Genomic DNA, 25,633 nt, shown 5'->3' with positions numbered 1-25,633 from the left:
GCTGAAAGGAGAGGAGACAGAGGGATGTTGATAAAAATCAGGAGCTGCTTGCTCTCTCATCTTATGTTGAGTCATTAGACACATTAACACAAATGAAAAACACTCTTAAGTATCAGTGAAATGAATTCTTTGAGGAACTGACTTTTCGGGTAAAAGGGCAAAACAAAGCTTTCAAGACTTGATCCTTTGACAAAATAGTGCTCAGGCAGATCTCAAAGTGCCCCATATACAGTCTGTAGAAGGACATCTGGTGTCCAATAGACGCTATTGCAATACAGTACATTGTGATTTTTATCAGACTGAGTAGGGCAAGTCTCAGTGGTAGAAAAGCCTATTACAGTGGTCCACTGTTCTGGTCCTCGGGGCCCAGAACCCTGCTGGTTTCATTCTAGCCATCTAATCAGACTGATTTACACCTTGGATGCAAGATGAATGCAATTAACTTCCTGGTAGGATAGCAAACCAACCATACTCGGGGATTGAGAATCACTGGACTATTATATGGTGACATGACAGCCCAGGTGGAGTCTACTGTAAATGAAGTGTCTTCTCAACATTAGCCCAATAAAAGAATCAGTGAATCTTTTATGTGCAACACCGATATGTAGGTCTGTCAGCCAACAAATATCGTTTCCAAATGATCCATCCAGGCAAGCATATACGAATGAACTGCAGACGAACTGTGTAAATGCAGTCACAACTTAGAGGCTGATAATAAGTTGATGCATAGCCTTTATCATTAGCCTATTGTGGGAGTGTGGTCAAATTAATTTTCAGGCTGAGACACTTTGACACACTGTTGTGCATAACGTATGAAACCTCATTAAGAGTGATCATTTGGATTTTACATTTGGACAGAAGCGTGATACATGGTATCATTACAGTTGCGCTTCTTCACCCTCAAATCTGTCTTGCATGCCTGCTTTAAATTTGCCATCTCTACTTTCAAGGGCCTTTGAAGGAGATACTTCCTCTCCAGAAGGCCAGATTACCCATTCTTGACACTAATAAGTGAGACTAACCCAGTCAGGCAGATATATCCTTTATTTGTTCCTTTGTTAAGGAAGCTAAAAGCCCACCACCGCTGAAGATCACCTCAAGTTGAAATGTTGGATATTGTAACAAAGCATGAGGATTTGCTGTTTTCTGTGCCTCTTTCCCAAGTTGCATGTTCTACTGCAGGTTTTTGGGGATTATGGTACTATGGATTAAGTACTTCTGTTCATATCTTTGATTGCTGAGTATCCATAATTCCATTCACCACCAGACCCAAAACTGTTTTGCATAAGTGTAGATGAAAAAGGAGAATGAGGTCAATCCATATCGCCAAGCAGTGTCATCTGTCAAGCCTGGACTGAATTGGAGAGGAGCTTCCTAACTTGGCCCAAATCCAGATACCTACATATTATGACCCTAAGCAATGAAATACGATCTAGACAGTTGCATGTTTTCTGTGATGGTTCAGAGCAAGCTTATGAGTCAGTAGCCTACCTGTGAAAACTCCATTTGCCCAAATCCACGTCCCTTTCGTCATGGCCAGGACAAGAGGAACTCCTAAGTCAGGGCAAGCAGGGGAGGCTTTGTGGCTTTGAGGGGTTGGGAAGTGTGAGCCGAAAATGTTCCAAGAGTTCCACCAGAGATAGTCCGCACCAGCCTAAGACCTGACATTGTAACGTGGCCCAACACCTCAGCTGTCTGTTTACTCTGCAGAGCTCGCTGTGCCATGGGCCCGTGGATTAAGTGAGGCGTATGAAAGAGGAAGCTTTAGATACTAGCACCCAATGCTGAGCAGCCGGGCTGGAAAGCCAAAGTTCCCCTGTGGAAGTTGGGTGTTGTGGATTTGTAGCCACATTAAACGGCACTTCATTCAAGGAGGTAGTGATTTGTGGTCAGAGCTCATGTCCGGCCATAAAGGCAGCTTCTGAAGCAGCTGAAAAGAGGCTGAAACGATGAGCAGAGGTCCAAAGTAGGAAAATCGCGCTCGTACCTAATCTTGAAACCTTCATTTATTAATATAGGTTTTAATTTATATATTTAACATGGCAGAGGAGTTATAGCGAAAGAGGGTCTTACACCATCTACAGTTCCTCCTAATTCTTTTTATATATTCAAGTCTATTGTTTGCTGATACAATACGGTTTCAGGTCAGAAAGGTCAGTCATCCCTTTAGTCTGAGCTTTCCACGCAAAAAAAATCATTGTTCACAGGACATCTGTCAAAAATCCATAGCTAGAAAAAGGGGTTTTCTACCATATTTCAGTCTTTATTTAATACAAAATACAAATGAAATACAGAATAATAGTTTAAAAACATCTCAATCTTGAGTTATGTATTATAATAAAGTTCAACTCAGCTGTTAACGGTTATCATATCATCCGATCCATCATTTATTCTTCAACCCACCCTGTATGATTTGGAAGAAGATCAATAGGAAATCACTATGGATACAGACATCTTCAGACACATTCAGATTCTGTTCAGCGAGTAATAATAGCAACAGTTAAAAATACAACATATGACTCTTGCATTTCAAATGCAGCTAAGCGTGAGTGTCTTTGCCACTCACTCCTGCCTAACCAAAATGCACATCATCTAGAGGGGGTGTTCATGCCTCCGAGACACAGAAGAGAGGGGGATGGACTTTAAAGTACAACACAACCTCAATTCATCACTGTCATTTGACCTGCCAGAGGGAGCAACTAAGCCATGCTTTTCATAGAACATATAAGAATGAGCATGAGTAAATTTGTGATTGGGACCAGGATGGATGTCTTTCAATAGAACATACATTTCCATCAGAAAATAAAAGTTAGGTTGATGTTTCATACCTCTTTAAAAAGGTTGTAAGGCGTTGTGAGTTTAACCTCCTGCCTCCTTCATCTACTATCAGTCAAGGTTGGGGAGTAACACATCATATACATGGACAGTAATCTGATGATTTATTACAAAAAACAATGGTTACTAATTTGTTAGACTCACTGGAGCAAACTCTGAATACGTTTGGGGAAAAGGCATCCTGATTGTGAGACATGCATGGAAAAATCATTTTAAACATCTTGATGTAATGTTTGGTTGTACTACACATGATGATAATGACAATGACTTACAGTATGAATTTTGGAGGCAAAGTAGGCTTAATTCAAAAGTTACTGCAAGCAATAGAGATATTGGATTAGTGAATTTGGGAAATCCAGCGGCTTATGTCGCTCACTACAAATTTAAGCCGGTAACAAGTAATCTCTAACAGATTCAATTTTGAAAGCCGCTCTCCCAAATCGAGCATCGCTAAAAAAAGCAGATATGTGAAGGTGCATCCTGCCTGAGTCACCCTATCCGTTCCATTTCGGTATCCACCCACTGTGTCTTGTACAAGAGCTGCAGCCCCTTCAAGTTGAAATGAAGTCAAATGTGTGACTTGTTTTAGCCAAACGGAGTTCACTGTGGTTTCTTGTTGCATTTAATCACCTATAATCCAAAGCGGTGGACACACACACACACACACACACACACACATGCCATGCCAGCGCCTGTTCACATTAGTATGTATGTTTGATTGGACAAGGCACACTGACCTTGCTGTATTAAGGAAGGTTGCGTTCAGTATTCAATTGAGTCTATAAATTAATGGATGGGCGAATGAATTGCTGTGCAACATCACAAGTGGACGGCTCGATGGCTGGGTCAGCTCTCCGGATGAATGAAACAGTGAAGGGGCGAGTGACTGGATGCTCATAAGGGCTATTGTGCCTCTGTCTTACACAGCTTCTACTTGTGAAGATGCCTGTTTTTGTCACAGAGCTATGATTCACAGTCTGGCTCTCTTCAGTGATTCATGCAGCAATTTTCCATCTTAGCAGGAGTTATAATCTTCAATCCTAAAAAACATGTTCAAACAAGTGGAACATCATATCATCATATGGGAGACAAAAATCCTGATTTCTACAAATTCTAATGGGAAAAGCTCATAGGTCTGTTTAATTATTAATTGCATGAGGCTGGAGATATGCTTGTTTAGAGTTCTCGGTTATAGTTGCTGATACAGTTGGACCAGTCAGTATGGACTGTAAATGCTCAATCTCAATGGCAAGATTTATCATTCACCCAAATTTTATCAATAATCAGGAGAGTAGTTTCCGAGGTTGTGTGAAATGAACTTGCGGATGGAGACCGATGCTTACTCTCCCTTCCGATTTCGTGGCGCCAAGAGAACTTCTTTTGTTTCCAAATAGTTCCAATTTTTTTTGCAAGATTTGAACAAACGAGTGACATTACCTTGAAGTAAATGGAGCAAACGACCTTGTTTGAAAATCGTTTTATTGTCAACTAGATAAGATCTTGGAAGGCTTTTTTCACTTGATGTAAGACATGCAATTTTTAAAACATAAAGTAAGAAGTATATGTCTATCAAGTTTTGAAGTTTTAAATAATCACCTTTCTGTCTTGCTAAGTTTAAAAACAGTAAAAACATTTTTGACTAGTGACTAGTTTGAATTGATAGATAGCATTGGGTTTATAAGACATTCATAACTGAGATTATTATTAGATCTATCCAGATTGATTCCTATTTGGAATGTCAACAGTTACTTCCATAGTTTGGGAGGTGGCGGAACCTTAATGAATGTCTGGATCCTCTCGTCAACTGGGAACATCTCGGCAGAGACGCGCTCTGAATTTTTTTTGACATCCTCGCTTTAATTGACTCACAGTTTCACCTCTATGCCACAAATGACATAGACGCTACGTGAAAGCTGACATTGAGGTTAAATAAGCATTTACTGCATGTATGTTTTTACAGTATGTAGATCTTATTTAACCATCTATTTGTCAATTTGCCTTTGTTTTCAATTATGTAAAAAAAAGTTAACATTATAAAGTATTTTGATAATGAGATAGATGTTGACTAACTGCATTTTAAATCATTGTTTTATCAAAGCAGATTTATCATAGCTTTGCAAAAAAAAAAAAAAAAAAAAACATCCAGCAAGCGAAGTTGGCACATCTCCAACTGCTGCTAGGTCCATCTGGATGGATTACCATCAGATTCTCATTTGCAAGTGAAAGAGCAAATCTTTCCCATAATCCTTTGCTGCACTTCCCCAATAAACACGGGCATATTAGCCACAAAGCTGCTGTTGCTTCCCACCTCCTTGACATTTCCCTCGCTTTATGTGCTAAAGTGCCCCGGTGCCTAATCTCCCATCATGCTGCGATGCTCTTTTATCACACACTGTACTCCGGTGTACAGCAGCTTCCGGCCACATCTTTCATTCTCATGTTTTTTTATCCTCTGCCTCTGTCTTGCCTTGTCCTCCCTCCCTCTCATCCTGCTTGTGCTATCCAGCGGTGTCATATACCCCCAGTTACAAGAAGACTCCACCTCCCGTGCCCCCGCGCACCACCACCAAGCCTCTTATCTCTGTGACAGCCCAGAGCAGCACAGAGTCCACCCAAGATGCCTACCAGGAGGGCAGGCACCCGCGCGGCGGCCTGTGGGCCACCGACAGCCTCGGCCGCGCCATCTACAACTCCACCGACAGCCTGGACAGCGCCAAGGCCGTCACCATGGCCATGGAGTCGGCGGCAGGCAAGAGGCACGCCTCCTTGGGCAGCCACACCTCGGTCCAGACGTGCGACAAGGCGGTGCTGGTGTCCAAGGCCGAGGAGTACCTCAAAACCCCGCGCTCCTCCATCGGGATACAGGTATGCTGTCTGTTCCTTAACTCTCACACCGATCTCATCTGTCTGCTTACATCTGGCGCCCGCTGAAAGGATAATTCCCATTCGTTTGTTTTTTTCCCTGTGATATTCAGATGGTTAATTGGTCTGACAGTTGTCTAAAAAGCAGGCGAAAATGGACTCCAAGTGATTGGAAGAACATCTGTCATGGCTCTCAGTAAAATCACTTTGAAATTAACTTAAGCTTTTATAAAATGAGGAAAACTACAATGAAGAATCTTAATGTTGGTAGTTACAGCTATAGCTCTCACACTGGTTTTTAGACTACTTTCAGGCCAAAGAGCCATTGGACTGTTACATGAAAACAAGAATAGGTGTCCCTAGTGATAGCTGGGCCGTTCTGGCTGTGCCTCCAGGCATGTGCACTTCAAAATGTTCAACTCTCAATGTGTTCGGCAAAAAATTTGGGACACAATCACTGCTGGAGAAATAGTCAGTGTGCTGTTAGCAACTTTGTAACTGTGATTTGGAATATGTAGTAAGAACCACATAAGTTATGTCTTTTTCTGGTATCTCATCCTCTCACAATCAAGGAATTGTTATGTAATTATATTTATGTGACATCATATTTTTGCATGTTTCATTTCTCTGAATCCACTGAAAATCCACTCAAAAACACTTCTTGCGAGCAGTCTGTCAAAACAAGTCGTTAACTTGTTTGTTCCAACAAGTGAAGAGATTTCAACTTTTTTAGTCACAGAAAACACATTTTAAATTTGAATTACATGAGAACTAATTTTGTAACAACAAACCACTTGAATTGTTGGTTATAACACAGAGTTATCATACATGCATCATAAGCACATTGTAATTACATCATAACTGTCATAATACACTATAATGCATCATGAATGTATCATGAGCAGGTTATGAGTCATAAGTAATATGTTATCCTCTGGGGCCTTTATATATGTATTTGATTATAACATCATGCACACATATGCACACATTAGAATTACATCCTGGTGGCATCAGAAAATGTCATAATACACTAGAATGCATTATGAATCTGTTATGACCAGGTTATGACACTATTATAAGTCATGTATTTACCATTGGGACCTATATCTTTCTTTTGTTTAGAAGACATCAAATTGAGAATTAGCTGTGTGCAAATAATGGCTTAATATACAGTGAAGACAAAGAGGATATAAAAAGAAAAAAGACCACAGGAATTATGAGCCATGGGATCGTTTGTAGTTCAGAAGTGCATGACTGCTAATGACAGGATCCATAATCTTTAAACTCATCAATAAATGTCTCTAATTTCCCCGTCCTCTTGGGGCATAATCATGACAGGCATGTTCTGTCCTGACAGCTGACTGTAAAACTGCTCACAGCTCATGTCAACCTGGCAGCCCGCCCTCAGTCATGAAAGTTTATGAGAATGCCACCAGACCAAATAGAGTCATAATATCATGCAGACCTATCTGGCATCCCCACCATAATAAAGAAGATACTGTCCCTTGCCATCTTGGCCGATGAGCCGAAATTGCTTTGCTCCCGGAAACATTTTTTTTTTATTTGCCCTTTGTGTGGGTGTAAGTCGGAGTGAATGTAGGGCAAAATTATTTTTCACACATTTTCACACATATCTGGGCTTTAATAAAGAAGGAAGAGCTGCTAGAGAAGAACGGTATCAAATTGTTCGACATAATAATTGTTAGTGATTATTATTTATAGCTGTAAATTGATTGCTTTATCATTTTTACACTGGCCACAAAAGCGTAATAATGAGGAAAAGTGATTTAAGCCTACTGGATGCTGTGGATATTTACTTTATAGAACATACTTTTATTTTATAGCCTAGGCTTAAATCACTTGAAGCAGATTTCGACCACACAAAACATATTTCACAAGTAGAGTAATTCTTTCAGTGCCCTGGTATTATGTCCTAAGACTGTTGTAGGTATAAATCTGGCTAGTGGCATTTGTCACACCATCCCCTCTCTTTCTCCCATCTTCATGCTTCTCGCTTTCATATGCTGTCTAATAAAGAATAAATGCAAAAGAATAATGTCTAGAATTGAAGAAATAATGCCATTTTCAATATGGATCCTCTCTCTCTTGTGATAGACAGTCCACCATCATCATCATCATCATCATCATCCTCCTCCTCTTCACTGTCATCTGTATCATCAACACATAATAGCACAATATTTATCATTCTAGTCTATCATCTCAGGTCAGTAAATTCATCTTTGCCATTTGATCTAATATCTATCGGGTATAATGTATAATATAATCTATTTGATATAATTCAAATATGTGTGTGTGTGTGTGTCTGTGTGTGTGTGTGTGCACGGGGATATAGAGAGGGATGGACCACATAAATGCCATCACTTGTAGGAAGATTCTGTCATTTGTTGAGGGTCAGTGGCTCAGAGGACAAAGCAGGAACCTAATCTGTCACCGTTTACAGTACAGCCCCCCCCCCACACCCCCATTTCTCTCCATTCAAGTCTCTGATTTGATCTGTTGATGGTTAACGGGATGCCTTGACATTTTAAGAAGTATCTTGACATATTGAATTTTAGTCTGTTATTTCTCTCCACTTGCTCTTTAGGTTTGTGTAGCTGACAAATTATTTTGTCTCTATTGACATCTGGCAGATTTTAGGTCTAACCCTAACCCTTCATATACCGTCTCAAGGAAATTAAAGGTGCTATATGTAGCATTTTAACATCAATAAATCATTACCACAATAAATTTGAGACATGAGTATAATTACTGTAAACAAACAAGACCATTGCTGATAAGATTGTCAGCCTCTACCAGCCTCTATGCTGCATTTTAAATGTGTGACACTGGGTCAGATTTCATGGGAAATCTGCTGGATTGCTTTATGGCACAAATGGAGAAGTAATTCACAACTTTATTCCCGTTCCACTATTCTAACTGCATAATCTTGACATTAGCTTCCCTGGTCTGAATGCGTATTTGGCTGTTATGAAGGCTGTTATTGGCTCTTCTCCTCCTTCAAAACAATCAGAGCGACACCAGGAAGGGGAGTAGCAACATCTTCTTTGTGACAGGCAGTGGGGTTTATGGGAAATGTGTTCTTAATTTTGAGAAACACAAAATGCTACATGTAGCACCTTTAACATATACTGTACATGGAAAGCAAGCTTTGGAAAGTAACCCATCATAACTCAAAATACAGGTCTTTTTTACTTGAGTGTTTCCAGACCTTTCCACCAAAAACAAAACTTTTGCAGCCTCAGAGTACAACTAAAACTCTTGAATAGATGTTATTATGGATTGGTCTCTAACTGAAAAACAGCTTTTTGGCATTGTTAAGAGTCCTCATCAAAACCAGTGGGTCCAGCAATCTTGTTGCTAGCTGAAAGACAAAAATTGAAACTTTAATCCAGTGTGTGATAAGTGAGAAATGTCTGGCGAATAAACATTTAAAAATAAAAAACTCCTAAATGTCAAGCTGTCCTTCTGAATGGTTTAGTAATGTGTTGTGTCTGCAGAATCCTGTTGTGAATGACGTTAATTGGACGGAGTGCTGTTGTCTGTGTTTACCAGGTGGAAACTGTGACAGACTCCGAGTCTGAAAGTAAAGGCCTTCCTCAGTTCCATTCTATCGGGATCCAAGTGGAGGATGAAAAACGGTACGTGGCACAAACAGGAAGAGCACAACGTACACAGTGCACGCTTGTTTTCACTCAGTGTATTTAAATTGATTTGGCTTTATTCTTGTCTCACTGCCTTCATGTGTGTGTTGAGGCAGTTTTTTTTTAAATGGAAATATTCAGCCATACTTGGAAACTAGTTTGTGAAAAGGAAACATTTACTAAACAATAATGGCCAAAATGTCTGTCTGTCTGTCTGTCTGTGTGTGTGTGTGTGTGTGTGTGTGTGCGTAGACACATTCTTGTGAACACAATCACTCAAGAACAAGACATGATAGAAACTTAATGCTTTCACCACAGTTTCCCCCTATAGAGTAGATCATCTAATTAGCTTGCTGCATAAATTTGCACATTAATGAGGAAAAACTGACTTTCTTGAAACTACTTTAACTCCTTAATGCTTTGAGATACTGAGTTCATGTTAATACCGCCCATGTGTTAGGTGAAGACAAGTATGTTGACATAGTAATATTTGCTTATTAATGCATTAATTGGCTTAATCAATGACCTCATTAGCATAACTGGCTATATTTCATATATATTATGGTGATTATGTTGGGAAAGTAAGCAACTCAAATGCCTCTTGTACTCTATTGTTCTCAGGTCAGTACATTTGAAGTTGATTTGTTTCATTATTGTCCCTCCTGACTCTCTTCACATATTCATGTGGGTCTTTTCAGGCACGGGCGGTTCAAGCGCTCTAACAGCGTGACCACCGCGGTGCAAGCAGACATGGAGCTGGAGGGCTTCCCCTCCATGGAGGACAAGGGCCTGCAGTTCGGAGGGGCCTTCGGCCGCCACTCTGAGCCCAGCACGCCCACGCAGTACGGGGCCATCCGCACGGTGCGCACCCAGGGCCTGTTCAGCTACAGGGAGGACTACCGGCCTTCCAGCGGGCCCCCCAGCCCCCAGCCCGACCCCTGGCTGGTCGAACCCAGCCTGGAGGGCCCCGAAACGGGCCGAGTGTCCCCCCTCCGCAGGGACGGCAGCTGGTTCATGCAGCTCCTTCACAATGAAACCAAGCGGATGGAGGGATGGTGTAAAGAGATGGAGAGAGAGGCGGAGGAGCATGACCTGTCGGAGGAGAGTGAGTGTCCTGAGGGTAAAACATACTCCATACTTGTCAAAGCAGGAGCTGCTTTTGTTGCCTGAGATCACAGATGCACAGAAGTCTATGAGAATGATTTACAATCAGGGGACCTCTAGTTTTAGAGCATGCAGTGATGAGATTACCAAATAATAATGTATGCTAACAGTTTGTTTTAAGCATGAGATGTGCCTCCTGTATTTATGCTACATCAGTGTGTTTTCTATGAAGGTATTCTAAACAGCATATTCACTTTTTAGAGGAGTTTAAACCACATTCGATTGAGGAAAGTACTGAAAATTCACACCACTCTTTTTGAGTATATAGGGCCCCATTTACATGTTACATCAAAATCACAATACAGATAGAAAATGTATTAATTCTGTCTCTGTGGATCCAAAACACAGGTGTAAATCTTGCACTGAAATCTGATTTTTCCAAACTCTTACAAAGCTTTTGGTTGTTTTAATGCCTTATCTAAACACAATATAGATGCATATTTTACCTATATTGGAGTTTTAACACCAGGTCAGTGGGGCCCAAGTCAGTTATTTTATCAAAACACAGAATCATAAAGTGCGTTTTTGTGACCACATTGCATCCTAGTGAAAAACAATGCTCAACACGTTGACGTTTGACTTTTGCCAAGCAGTCAGTGGTGAGATCAGGATGTCTGTGTGTGTGTGTGTGTGTGTGTGTGTGTGTGTGTGTGTGTGTCTCCTCCAGTCCTAGGGAAAATCCGGAGTGCGGTGGGCAGCGCTCAGCTCCTCATGTCTCAAAAGTTTCAGCAGTTTTACTGGCTGTGTCAGCAGAACCTGGTAAGTGGACAGTAACAGCCCCTGGTGAAGGATCTCTGTATTTGTGAATAAGAACGTTGTATAGACCCACATGGTGCTAAAACATGTTCTCATGGCTGCAGTGAGAAAATAAATCCGGTGTTACTGTAAACTTGTTGATGGGCTTTTCTGTCTCGGAGATTTGAGAAAGTGCCGGCCCCGAAGCCGCACTTGCACCTTCCAGAAATACACCGGCGGGATCGATAGCGAAACAGTCCCTCCACTGCTATTGACCCCGCAGTAAACGAAAGGGGAATTACAATGGGAAGCGGAGCACCTGTGTTCAAACTATCCATTAATGCACAGAGGCAGCGGTTTGAATAGGATCTCGGAGTTTGAATAATGGACTGCCACGCCGCCTCATTGTTCGGGCCTCATGTCACGTCGAAGAGAAATTCTCACATTTTCCGATGCTAATTATTCACAGAGTCAGCACATATTAGGAAAGGCTAGTGTCACGAGTGGGAATGCTTCCTGAGATACAGCAGAGAGAGAGACAGTGAAAGAAAGACACAGACAGGCACTTAATCACACCTTTCCAGAGCATGGCTGGCTTTTTCAGTGAAATGCAAAAACCTTTTGGAGGCGTTTGTGAATTCAGCCCACATGTGTTGTTTTTTTTCTTTTTGTCTGAGCGCGGCGTGTTGCTCTCTTTTGGATGCTTTTGGGGCGTTTCTCTCTCCCTCTCTCCCCATAGATAATGGGATGATGGATTAAGTCCAACATTGGTAGTGACAGGCCGTAGATTGCCCTGAGCTTTCAAACGTGTCTGAGCGAGAAAACAACTCTGTTTCCCTGCCGGACAGAGGAAGAAGTGCACGGAGCATCTCTAAACAGCTCCGGACGTGCTTTGAAGTTTGACAGAGAGGCGTTGCGTAACATTAGCCCAGAACGTTCATGTGTATTAGGGAGCAGACATGCATGCAGATGGGGCTATGAAGTGCCATGACTTGCAATTAAAGATTAAAGTAATCCTCCGCAACGTTTTCATATAAATAAATGTCTGATGTGCTGCTGTCTATTGCCGCTTGATAAAACAGTAGTGATTCAATCCAGTTCATGAAAGCTTTAACATTTGCTGTTCTGAACACCCGGTCTGAGGTAGAAAAGTCCTCTGGTGCACAGTGATGCAGCAGCAACAGCAGCAGGTTTGTTTGTAATAAACAGAAGAAGAACTGTGTGAACTGTGAAGAAGAACTGTGTTAGCATGAGCAGTGATGGCCACCATGACTGAACAAAAGAAACCCAAACTTCTCAAGGAAAAAGATGTCACAGTACTGGACACACTGTTTGACTCAACTTCTCCACTGTACATGGCCAGAAAAACAACTTTTAATAATTGTTAAGACTAGATCCCCTCTGCTGTCATAAGAATGATGTCATGAGAGGTTATTTAAGGGCCCAGAAAACTGGCTGATCACTTTCATTTGAGGTTATGAACCAATGTTGGTGCTTTACTGCCACACAGTGGTGGGAATGGTGAAGTGGGAAATCAGACTTGGTTTAGAATATGATCTGGCAATACGTGCTTCATATTTTCCAGATCATATTGGAGATTATTCAGTTCAGTTGATGTTATGTTGACATATCCATACTGAAATCTGATATTTCTGTCATACATTACTATAGATCAGGGTTATTATAGCTTTGGATTTTTCATTAGTTTTTATTTTTATGTAGTTTGCATTTTTTTTAATCTCAATTTCAGTTTAGTTTTCAGTCGGGTTTGGTAGTTTTAGTTTATTTTTTATTTTTTATCAAATGTTTAGTTTTAGTTTTTGGTATTTTTAATAGGGGTGGTATAATGATAGAAATTCAGAACAGATTAGTTCAGAATATTTTCTATGTTTGCAACAGGTATTGTGTAATACATGCAATAAATCATAAATTCTAATAAAATCTATTTACATACATTTTTCAATTAGAGTTCAGTCAAAATTTAGTTAGTTTTACAAGTAGACAAGATAGTTTTAGTTCAGTTTTATTTTTTTCACAAAGCCTTGTTTAAATTTTGATTTCAGTTTATGATTATATTTTTTAACACCGAGTTATCATTTTAGTTTACAATAATAACCTTTCTGTAGAAAGCATGGCTGAAGCGCAGTGTTCACTGTATGGGATTTGATCAAAAAACCATATTCAATCATTGTACATCGATTCTTTCCTGCTCCTTACCGTCACCATGGTTAACTCCTCACCTCCCTGCAGGACCCCAGTGCCATGCCCAGACCCACATCTCAGGACCTGGCTGGATTCTGGGACCTCTTGCAGCTTTCCATCGATGACGTCACTGCCAAGTTCGACGAGCTGCAGCAGATCAAGAGCAACCAGTGGCAGCCGGTGGAGAGCCCAGAGAAGAAGGTACGACCGTGACATAAACGCAGTGGCTGCTTCTGTCCACCAAACTTGATGGAATACATTCATACGTTTTTGAGATATCCTGCTGACAGACAAATTAACTAGCAGAGGTGTTTTAACAGGCTTTTTTTTACAGGGTTGACACGTGGATCAGAGCAAGGACCCTTTGTTTTTTTTACCGACCTGTCACCTTATGATCATTTTATGACTGATCAGAAGGCCAGTTTCCCACCAATATAATAATATAAAGTCTGCTGATATGAATATGTGATTGGGAACCTAAAAATAAAAAAATGAAAAATCAAGGTTGAATTGAAAGTATGCTTGAATGAAAAAAGTGCATCAGTATTTCTTTCTTAAAAGACCATAAACCTACAATTACAGATAATTTCAGTGCAGGTGCTGGCGCCTTTTACTAATGTAAAAGTCAAGTGGGTTTTTATTTGGCACATATCCACAAAACTGTAGTGAGGGTTAATAATACACTGTTCCATTGGCACTTTTCTCACGCAATCAGCTTGTTTGGAGGATACATTGCTCTGATAATAGGCCTCACACTTTTTCAATTTAACTGATTGAGTCATGCCATTCTGTGTACGAAGGAGCGGAAGTGGCCACCACCTCTGCCGAAGAGGCCAGCCAAGGGGCGTGGCGGCGTGACGCGGGAGCGCTCTCTGGACCTGCAGGACCGCCAGCGGCAGGAAGCCCGCAGACGCCTCATGGCCGCCAAACGGGCAGCTTCTTTCAGACAGAACTCAGCCACAGAGAGGGCAGACAGCATCGAGATCTACATCCCCGAGGCCCAGACGCGGCTTTGAGGTCCACGGATTCATCCCCGGCTCCTCTTCCCCCCCCAGCTCCACCCAACACCAGCTAGTGGCGTCACACCCAGCCTCCTTCCTCCTCCTATATCACTGTCAGCGTCTCTCACTGCTCGTTGATCTTGTCATCTGTTGCCATTCTCTGGGTCGTCCCTATTGAAGCTACACTAGGCAAGGTTTTTATGTAAAAATACACCTGGCCTAAATCACAAACTGGGGCTGCAATAGAGAAGAGTGTCCCATCCCCACTAATTGAGACCTTCACCACATTTACCCAAATTAAATTCTGGTGTTGGGTATTGACACTTAAGAGCAAAGTACAAACTGTCTCATAAACAGCAGTGACTGAGCACTCTGTCCAGAGAAAGCTGGACTCACCAACATTAGATCTTTTGCCTCTCTTGTCTCTTTGGTATCCTTTGTTAGAAAGCATCACAGACCGGCCAGGTTGGTAAACATGAGCATGTTGTGTGCAGTTTACTGACATCACGTTACAGGATTTGTGGGTATTAAAGGTCAAACAGTTTTCAGTTACCTGTCGCTGCCATTTGGAGCTGCTAACGTGCCAAGTTGCCTAGTGTAGCTTTAAGACCAAGAGGGACCGTTTGCCGCAGATCCCGTCCCACGAGAATGAGCTGCTACACCCCAGAACAAACATTTCACCTGGAATTAATTTGAGAAAACACATTCATTTGAGTTAGTGATTCCTCTGTTCATAACCATTTTTTTTTTTTTAATCCAGTCAGCTTTGAAAAATCCAGAGTTTTTCCATTGCTGCCATTGCCCCCGGGCGAGTAAGGGTAATTCTGTACTTTCCCACCATATTCAAAGGGAATCACAAAGTGCAACTTTTCTAAAGAGTCTCTCACCAGCAACAGTGGTCTCGGGCTAAAGCACCCTGTGTAAAGGACTTGAACAGCGGCAGTAGAGAGCTGTGTTTGCCCCAGAATGTATCTGAGCGAGGTGGAAAGGCCTCTGAAACAGCATGTTTATGATCTGCACACTGCTGAAAGGAGTACAGATGAAATGATGGTAGATGGGTACAAACTTCTCTAGACAGGGAGGAACACCCTATCTTTTCTATGGAGGAGGGTAAAAACTGGTACTGCTCATTGTCAAGTCTGTTTATTCATTTCCTGGTAAGTTTGTGGTTAAACAGCTAGAATTGAAGGGGATAAATTCTGTTTTAGTTTTTTTTACCGGGCATGCTGCAGCTGTTGACCAATGTTGCTGAGAATGAGATCTGAAAAAATGGCTATGAATCCTAGGCTAACATTTCAACATTTATTCATTTTCCATTCATGTATTACCATCACTCTTAGGACTAGACATTTTAAGATATGTGTGTTATTTGCTGCTGGATACATTTCCATTGCAGAACAAATATGAATTATTAACAAAAGACAGTTTTGCGCAGCCTGGAAGAGTTGACTGTATCAAACAATGCATTTTGCACCTTATAATATTCATGTTTGTATTTCCAAGGGAAATGTAGTTTATGAAGCTCATGTGATATTGTTGCAGTTGAATTGCAAGGACAGATATGGAAAATTTACTACAGAACATGACATTAATCTATAGTTCATATGAATTGCACCTCATGTGTTGTTTGGTTTTCATTTCTTTCTGATGGCATTCAAGCCTCGATTAACTACAATTGTGATGCTAAGACTTTTAATTCTACTTATCTATCATATGACCAACATCACAATCTACAGTATACATTTAGTATTTATAGTTTAACAATTGTGGGTTGATTTGACAGTGGAATGGTCCTGCTTATTAAAGGGTGTTTCTTAGCCAACAGAAACAATGTCTCATCACCCAAAGGGACCGCATCCAACCTTTTGTTCCAAGTGGCGCATAATGAAGTACTTTCTGTTGTTATTTTGATCTGCTCACGTAGTCTAGGAAAGACAGGTGCAAATGACACTTTAACAATATTCAGTTACTATAGTAAATGGTGCTGCTTTTTACTCTAAAACTGTTGTCCTTTACCCAGTCCTATGTGCACGCACACACACACACTCAAGGACTTTTTAAACAGAGATTTATTAATATGGTGCCCATTGTCTCTCCAATGAGTTGCGGTCGATTGTGACTTTAGAAAAGATCATCTTTGCAATGCTCTTGGCCTCAGTGATGTAAATGAGGAGACGGTATTATGGTTTAACTCCCTTTCCAGACATGCAAAGAGAAGGTCAGGGATATTTATTTATCTAATGGGAGAGATTGCAGGCTTTGACATTCCACCAACCTTAAAGTGAATAGTAATATGCCCACCCTGAGCCAAGGGCATACTGGTATTAGCTCAATATACTGTACTGTACCTGTCCATATTTTATACTGCACCGACGATGATTCACTAACATTTGCAATACATTCCCATCCATCCCCCATTTACCAATCTAAACACAGCTGATGAAGACAAATGTTGATGTAGGGCCACTCGAATTATGCTGCAGTACAATGTTAAATGCTACCCATGTTATTGTAATTAGAAGGATTTTAGTGTGGGACAGCGGTCTGTGCAAGTACCTGGACAGTTGATAATTTGCCATTTCTCCTGCAACTGTTTTGTTTCAGGTAGTGAGACGGACTTGTTGAAAGAGATTAAGGTGTCGTACATCCAGCTTGCATTGAAGCTTGCATTTGTCTGACCAACAGCTGGCGTATTTTGTTTTTGTGACATCTGTGCATCAGTGCTGAATCTGAAACCCTTATTTTACCAGACAGCCTTAACCAAAACACTCATGAATGTAGAGCCCCTAACAATGCAAAAAAGGTCCCAGGAAGGACGCGAACAGGCGCTGAAAGCCCAACTCAATTGGACTTCCAGTTGAGCATGCAGGAAATAGAAGGCAGGTGAGAAGTGGCTCCCAAACTTTTAGCGTTTTGTTAAACTGTAGTTAGTTTTTTGTGTCTCAGATGTATTTTATTAGAAACAAAACTGCAACGTACGAGGAGGAAAAACTTGTCCAAACCAACGAGCATCCATGTCAATTCTAACCAACCCGTGTCCTCGCCAAGTCAGACAGATACCACTGCAGACATCATGTGTCGCAACCCAGTACTCTATGATTTGGAATACCTTTGATAGGCCAATCTGTGTAGATTCATTTTGATTGGCCATGTTTAGTGATCTCAACTTTATAGGGTTGCCAGATGTTCAATATTCAACCAAGTATCTTTCAAATGGTGTGTCCAATATTCAGTCAGAACGCACTATGGCTACAATTCCATTTCATTTAATTAACATTGTAAAGACATAATGACAAAGGCTTTTTCCTGACACCAATCTGGGCTAAGAGTCACTCAGTGTGGATGGGTACCTGGCTGTTGATTTGAGATGAGTAATATATCATTGGGCGGACAGTTTCTCCATATGCATTCGATAGGCTGCTGAGCATGACTGTTTATGAGCGCAATCTTTTGAAGCAGCAAAGGCTACCGAGCGCTACACAAAGTGATGGGGGTCAGAGTTACATTACATTTTGCTGTGAAAAAAATCTGGTGTCTTGATAGGATTCTTTTTGTGGACAGATATCTGCAAAAATGTTCAACATACCGGTTCACCTAGATAAGACAAGCTGCCCTATCAGCTGTTAGTATTGCTGCTGGAGCTAAGCTAGAGATAGGGGCTCTCTTTCTTGCTTTCACCTTCTTTTCCACTTTCACAAGGTAACATTATTAAGTACAAGTATCTACCATGACAGTGATAAGCTTTCTGAGTTGGTGAGCTCACTCTACTTAGTGGTGTTAAACTAGATAAATATGTTTTTGTATTGGTTGGCCCTACTTTGGGCAGGTCTGGTCTAACCAATACAAAGAAATATTTATCTAATTTAACACTAAAAATATTGCTAACAAGGGGATTCATTTCAACACTATTTTAACGGCACAACCAGTAGCCTCTCTTTTATCCAATAGAAAGAGGCGCTTGGATCCAACTTGATGGTAACTTGCAACTAACTTGACCCAACTCCCGTTAACAAGGGCTCTGGAACACTTGCTTTGATGTTTTCATGGAGTAAATCATGGATTATTTTGCATAGTGCACAGCAAAACCTATTCTAATAGCTGCCAAATCGATGTTTTACTTGTTTCCATTTTATCCAATTTGTGCCACACCCATCCTCTTAGTACGAGGGAAATACATTTTTGTTTCACTTCCCCCTTTCTTGTCTTACTTGAACCAAATTGCTTTGAAGGACTTTCTGTATAGTTTGCCAACTCACCATTTGTGCTTGTTATTTAAAAAATTGTTTTAGAGAGCCACTTTCTGTAATAATATTAGCCAGTTAGGCAAAGTCATTGGTGGAAACACATACATACAGTTCCCACAGTCTGGGCAGAATTTAGCTTTTCAGATTTGTATGTCTGTTTTTGTTTTACCACCGGTTTTGGATTTAATGTGCATTTTGTGATAATCTGTGTTGTTGCAGTTTGGCTTGGAGAAGTCATAGTTAGGTTTAACCTGCAAGGTTTTAATTCGGGATGTACAGCCCCAACATCACTTCCACATCCTTTAATACACATCGTTTTAGAGCATTTAGTATGCTGTGTTGGCACAGCATTTGCTTAGAATTTGCATTCTAAGGTTTTTGTCCATCTTAACAACTTAATTTTATAAACTGTATTTCTATACAAAAGAACTGCTTAAAGAGCTAATCGGAAAAGACTGCATAAACTATCATTCTAAATTCAATACAAGGGCTTGAGCTGTTGCAATATTAAAGAACAAGAAAATTCTGTTTACCATCTCAGATACAGATTCAGTCATATCCAAGCAGTATGTTCATACTTGTGACAAGGTCTTCATTTCAAATTCCTGTGGTGTTATTTTTAAACATTACTTTGAACATACTATACGGTATATGCTCCCAGTTGGTAGGATGTTCATTTAATAAACAAGCTTCCATCATCTCTTCCAAATTTAACTTATTTTTTAGGGTGAGCAGAATTGCGTTGTTGACCAAATTTTGGACGTTTCCAACCCTAACCACATCTTTCCAAAATGTCTGAATCTTTGTTGGTTTATACAGAGGACAATACATGTAAGACCATGGCGACCATCAAACCCTATCAGTGTTCACCAATCCTTTCCCATATAGGCTTTTCCTTATTGACAGATTTAAAAATATATCTATCAATTATGGAGCTTTACCACCAACACTTACACAAGCAATCAAATCTTATTTCAAAGAAGTACAAGGATCCCACAGATTGTGACTAATTCTATCTAATTGCCCCCTTAACCAGGAACTAAAAACCAAGTATCAACTCAGTACATTCAGTTTTTTCCTCTTCACAATACTTCTGAAGAGCAGGCTGGCAGTTAATTTTCTAATATCCAACGAATCATAAAATTTACCCATACCTTGGACGTCTCTCTTTCTCCACAATTGGTCATCTCTTTAGATACAGGGAAGGTGTTCCACTAGATACAAGGGCATTATTTGTTTTCACTTTACAGAAGTTTGCATTTGGTGGCACTCAAATTACATGGATTCTTTCATTTTCCCTCCAGTTACTGTAAATACTACTTACTTGCTCACTTTATTTACCTTTGTCATGAGGGACGCGCCAAGGCTGTCCACTGCCCCCATTATTTTTTGCTGTAGTGATTTTTGAATCTTTTTGTGAAGACTTTTTAAATTATTTCTAACTGAGAAGCGGTACATTTCCTGATATTTATTTTTGATTTGGTGTCTTTAATGAATAATATTATACAATTCCAAATGGGAACAGGACGATTTCTGTCAAGAGCTGACAGAGGACTGGTGAGATGGAGTTGTAGACATGGTCATCATCTGCATAGATAGCTATGTCTAATCCAGGCTGGTTTCATTATATTCTGATAATGTCCCAAAATGTAAGCACTGTGATAATCCTTAAACAGATATTACACATATGTATTAGTCCTCACCTAAACAACTTCTTCAATATATCGTCACTAATTCTAGGGACAGAAAAACAAACTTGATGATTGTTGCTGTTCCATCTTTGTTCTTCCCTTGTAGGCTACGTCTAGCGTGACTCATATCATTGCCTTCACTGCTCTTTTGGCCTGGTGGAGAATACTGTTAGCTTAGAAATATCTAACTCCACCTTCACAGTAACTTTATGTAAGTTTGCAATCAGAGGGACCAATGACAGCTTTTCCGAAGTATGGCAACACTTTATGGATTAACAATCTAACTGCTCTTCCACCTGACTGCAAGTCATGCGAATCGAGTCTACTTCCCACAGACTGCATACTGTGATTCCATAATGTTTAGTGGTCAACAATCTGGTACTCTCGTAATCAATCCAGGCTTGCCTCAACAAATCCTACCTACATAGAGTTCTTCGTCTTTTGATTTTTTTTTTTGCACTTGTTTTATTACCTTTCCAACTCGATTAGGCAATTGAAAAGTGAAAGTGGTGGTGATGTTGTATACCCATATGTGGTTGGTTTAGCACAAAAAATCCAACTTAATTATCTTTTCTATTTGGTCAACTAGTCCGTGCTTGACCGTGAAGCCTGACTCAAACCAAGTGGGTGAGAGTAAGAGGGGCAGTAGAATGACAAGGATCGCCATTGAGAATGATGGTCTGTCGTCGTCACCGGACTCAAAACCTCACAGTCACTAGCTTGAATGAAAAATGATGTCACTTACGCTGTTTTGCACCAAAAACGTGCCACTTCAACAAGGCTTATATCAGAAAACGTCCACAAAAATCACAGGGACACCAGCTGCTGCTAGTGATGTACTGCTCCGTGGTACAGTTGCATAAAACACAACTTGTGGATGATAACATCAGAATTCTAGATATTAGGGAAATGTTTTTTGTGGTATCATGTGGGGCTATTGTATAATTATGGTACCATTTTTTTTTGTTGTATACCTTAGGATTATTCGTCATAGCATGCCGCTTCTGATGAAACCCAAACTATTTTTTTTCCCTTCTTTCAGGCTTGTGTCTCATATGTTTTTCCATCACGTTAAGAGGGACTTAGGAGTTTGGCAACTATGTAAATGACAAATCCTCAGGTGCCTTACAATTTGATTCTCATAGGACTTTGTGAATGAATGTTTTGGGTTGAGCTATGTGAAAGGAATGCAACACCTCTGCGAGTGCAGGTTTGATTTATAATACCATTACAAAGGGCTGGAAAGGATGGGTTGGATTGCAGAATTCAAACTAGCAATTTACACTTCTATTTGACCGATTCAAACGTCCTACCATAATAAAACTTCAGCACAATAAAGTTAAGGGGATATCAAAGGATGATTTGATAAAATGAGACCTAAGGATTTCTTTCTTTTACTTGATATTTGGCTATTTTTTCATGACAGTTACTGCCTCTTGAGTTCAGATCATGCAGATGTTTGGATATGATTCACCATAGCACAATGTTGCATTTTAAGTTTGTTTTGTTTTTAGTTTTAACTCAATTGATGACATCAGACAAAGCTCCACTGAAATCATAGTGATTGTTAGGAATTCATTGGCACAGGAAATGCAATGGGCAGGATTATTGTGAATGGATATGAAGGTGTATACCGCGCAGTATCTAGTATGAACTGTATGTGTGTATGCGTGTGTGCCAAACGTACCAGACTGCATGTCAGATCCTTCTCAGCAAGTCATAAAAGATAATGTATTTGAAGGGTTTCTTCTATTTTGCCTCCTAGCTGTGATATTGTAATCTTGTGACATTTTTCTAATGCCTGTTTTGGCATCTCATCTACAGAAACTGGAGACTGACAAAACTTGACCAGCTAAAAAACGTGCAATAGTGTTTCATACAACGACAGGCAGGCACACATACAGCTATTTACCTCACGGTGAAGTATAGGAGTATTTCTAATTTCCACAGGAGCACTTTGTCATGCCTGTGTACTATGCAGCAGTACCTTTTGTGGGGCTGCACAGCTTGCAGGCCCCAGTGCAGATCACCTTTCATTTACACAGCACTGACAGCATAGTGTTCATTGTGCCAGGATGAGTGCTACAGACACACAGAGCCACACAGTATAGTTTGGCTTTGCAGTGAAGATGTATGGAACTTTTGATGTCATCCTCATCCTATGCATGCCACACCGACACTAACTCATTCAGATACAGTTTGCCCATTGCCACTTCATTCCCAGATTTACTGTATGCTGGTTGATTAATTACATAATTTAAAGAAAAGTTGGCTAACATAGGACTCTAAAATGATTCATATGGATGTGATAAGTGGACCCCTTTAAAGCGGTCAGTTTTCGTAAGGTTTTGATTTCTTTGCTCCTGTTGAGTCACTACTGAATCAAGATATGAATTATTTAACGCTTTTTACAACACAGTTTGTGGCACCATATTTTGGACTAACATTGTTGTTTGATAGTTGTCCTAAAGATAAACCTCAGCGAAGTCAGTATAGGTGCTGAAATTAATCGACCTCTCTCCTTGTACTTTTCCTAAATTTGCAATTTTTTGTTAATTCTGACAATCGGCACACACCAAAAGCATCAAATGCACGCGTGCCCGTGCACAGACACACACACACACACACACAACACTACACACTACCACAGCAGTGACAAAATATATCCTCAAGAAGGAGCCCTGAATTCCCCTAAACTTGAGGATCTCTCTCCAGTACAAGTCCTTTCAAATAAGACCCCCGTCAAATTTTCAATGAAAACTTTTCTCCTTGTTTCTGATGCAGTTGCACTGCAAAGATCTCTTTCTATTGCTTGCTCTCTCTTCTCATAAAGCATGTGACTTTTAAAGACATAGATTAGACCAATGTTGTCACGAACCAAATATCAGTCATTAACAATGATATGACATATGACATATGGACTGAGCAATTATGGACCATATTTGATATGATGCTTACATGAATACCGGACTGTACCAGAGTACATGTGCTCCTCTAGCAATAAGCTTCATTCAGATGGTGGACTCATCATGCTCTGTAGACTTCTGACAAACCCAAAATACTGTTAAGCTGCTGAGCTGCTTAAACAGACATTTTGTTTTGTTTAGGCCGTGATAAACAGAAAACCTTGTGAGGCAAAGCTATTGCTTACAGTTATGATCGATAATATTTTGTCCTATTTTCTTGTCCTTTTATGTTATTCAGGTTGGTTTTGTCCCATTTTTTTGCCAATCCCCATGCCTGTTGTAGGCAACATGCACCTACAATGCCCATGAACAGTATTATGGGTCTTAGTCAATCTGAGTCAGTCTACATACATTGTAGTCAGTGGCAGTACTGACTGTCTCTGCAGCATTTGCAAGACACATTCATAATTCAACTGGAATATAGGGCATATGTATGCCCACATTTGCATTTTTTTGCATTGTTTGGCGTTAGAAGCTACTGCAAGCCTCCCTGGGAAGAGAAAGGTTCCTATACCTGTGCTGTTGTTTTTGTTGAAATGTTTTATGAGGAGAGAGAGCAGTCACAATTTTGTTTGCCTTTGGTGGAGAAATGTCTTGTGTTGTGGCTGTGGGTACAAATGGCAAAAGGCCTCTTATGGGTTTTGGAATGTGACATGAGAAACATTTGATAGCATAAAGGTAGATGTTTAGCTTAAAACTATTTTGAATTGTTAGATATATCAATAATGAGGATGAATATAATGCCAAATATTCAGTATTTGTACAGAAATATACATATATAAATATATAATATATGCCTACTTTAAATGGAACTATTTTCCGCTCTTGACCATGTTTCTGTTGTTTCACTTTTCTTTGTCAACATTATTTTATAAGCTCTTCAGATAGCATGCAGGATAGTGAAAATGAATGTATTATTTGGTGTTTCATTGCTGTTCAGTATTGCAGCATTCTACAGATCAATTTGTGTTTGTATGATTCATTTGCATATTAAGCTAAATATTTGATTTCTATATTTGTTTATCTAGAAATGAATTGTAAACTTTCTTTTCTAAATGCAACATTTTGAAAAGGTTTGAACTATTTATATCATTTTATTATTTCCCTGCTTTATCAATGTGGTTCAGTATATTTTGCCTCTTTGAAGTACTGCTATCAACCATCAGTTGTAAATAATTATGCAAATTAAACTTTTTGAAGAAAACGGCAAGCTTGTCAGAGACACTATTTTAATTTAGCAATGAAAATATTGGAGCTTCCAGAAGGTGCAGTGATGCAGCTGCACCACAGAGTGGAGCTGATAAAGTAAATAAGTCATATAGAGGCTTTGCAAAAGACTTGCAGTAGCCAAATGTGAGTAAGTCATCAAGTCAATTTTATATCAGATATAGGTTATAACCTACGACAATACACTTGATGTTGTAGCATATAGATTTTAAATGTAGTCTACACTTTCTTTGTAATACTGCCATTTGAGTAGAGCTGTGACTGGTAGGCTGCCTTGTGGTTGTAGGCTGGTGTGTAATGTCGACCCAGCTGACCACAGTGTTTCTATAGATATGAAATTGGTATATCATACAACAGACATACAGATCTAGTTAAGGTGGGACTCCATCAGGTCAAAAGTTATAGATTATAATATTGTTGAATGTAAATGTCAGTGCAACATTGGTCATTTTTTGTCCCAATGAAATAAGTTTAACTCTGATCAGCACAGACAAGAACGGCGAGGAAACATTAAACTGCCATACATGCAATATTTAATGTTATTGATTGGTAAAAAAAAAAAGACATCAGCAATATACTTGCTGAATGGTGAAGAAAAGCACGATCTAGTTAATTTTGCAGTAATGCTTAATTAATTTTTGCATATGTTGCTTGCAACCATTTCTCCTTCAGGTGTGATGTAAATAGCAAGCATTGGCAAACATTCACATCTCACAAGGCTGCCAATCAATCCCATGGGCTCTGCATGGCAATCGCTGCTAGAGGGAAATAATAGAGATTACACAGCACAAACAATAATGGAGAACATCTACAATAATCAGTGAGAAAACAGTCAAGTAACTACTGATTTTTAACTAGACTTACATATTTTGCCAAAAATGATCATTCTGAATCCCTTCCTGAAAGAACTGTAAAAGAATGCATAGATGAAAGGATTGAATGTTGAATTGAAATAAGAAATCCACAATAATATTTCATATGAGTACTGGGGTGAAGCGATATCAGAAAAAGCTTCTCTGTTGCCAATAATGAAAGCTGGTGCCC

General features: G+C 39.9%; 1 protein-coding gene across 2 annotated transcripts in view; it reads left to right on the top strand.

Moving 5' to 3' along the window:
- LOC139917769 (disks large-associated protein 2-like) overlaps nt 1-14,476 on the top strand; it is a 106,212-nt gene extending 91,736 nt beyond the window's left edge. For both annotated transcript variants that reach the window (XM_078289810.1, XM_071906956.1), the window contains 6 exons: nt 5,342-5,700; nt 9,271-9,356; nt 10,058-10,464; nt 11,191-11,282; nt 13,509-13,661; nt 14,261-14,476. In XM_078289810.1, the coding sequence (XP_078145936.1) occupies nt 5,342-5,700; nt 9,271-9,356; nt 10,058-10,464; nt 11,191-11,282; nt 13,509-13,661; nt 14,261-14,476 (1,313 nt within the window). The remainder of the gene's footprint in view (nt 1-5,341; nt 5,701-9,270; nt 9,357-10,057; nt 10,465-11,190; nt 11,283-13,508; nt 13,662-14,260) is intronic.
- Nucleotides 14,477-25,633: the final 11,157 nt, after the last annotated feature.

This window comes from Centroberyx gerrardi, chromosome 18, assembly GCF_048128805.1.
Source record: "Centroberyx gerrardi isolate f3 chromosome 18, fCenGer3.hap1.cur.20231027, whole genome shotgun sequence".
Lineage (NCBI taxonomy): Eukaryota > Metazoa > Chordata > Actinopteri > Beryciformes > Berycidae > Centroberyx > Centroberyx gerrardi.
Note: the sequence above shows the minus strand (reverse complement) of the source record. Positions and strands in the feature narration are given on the sequence as shown.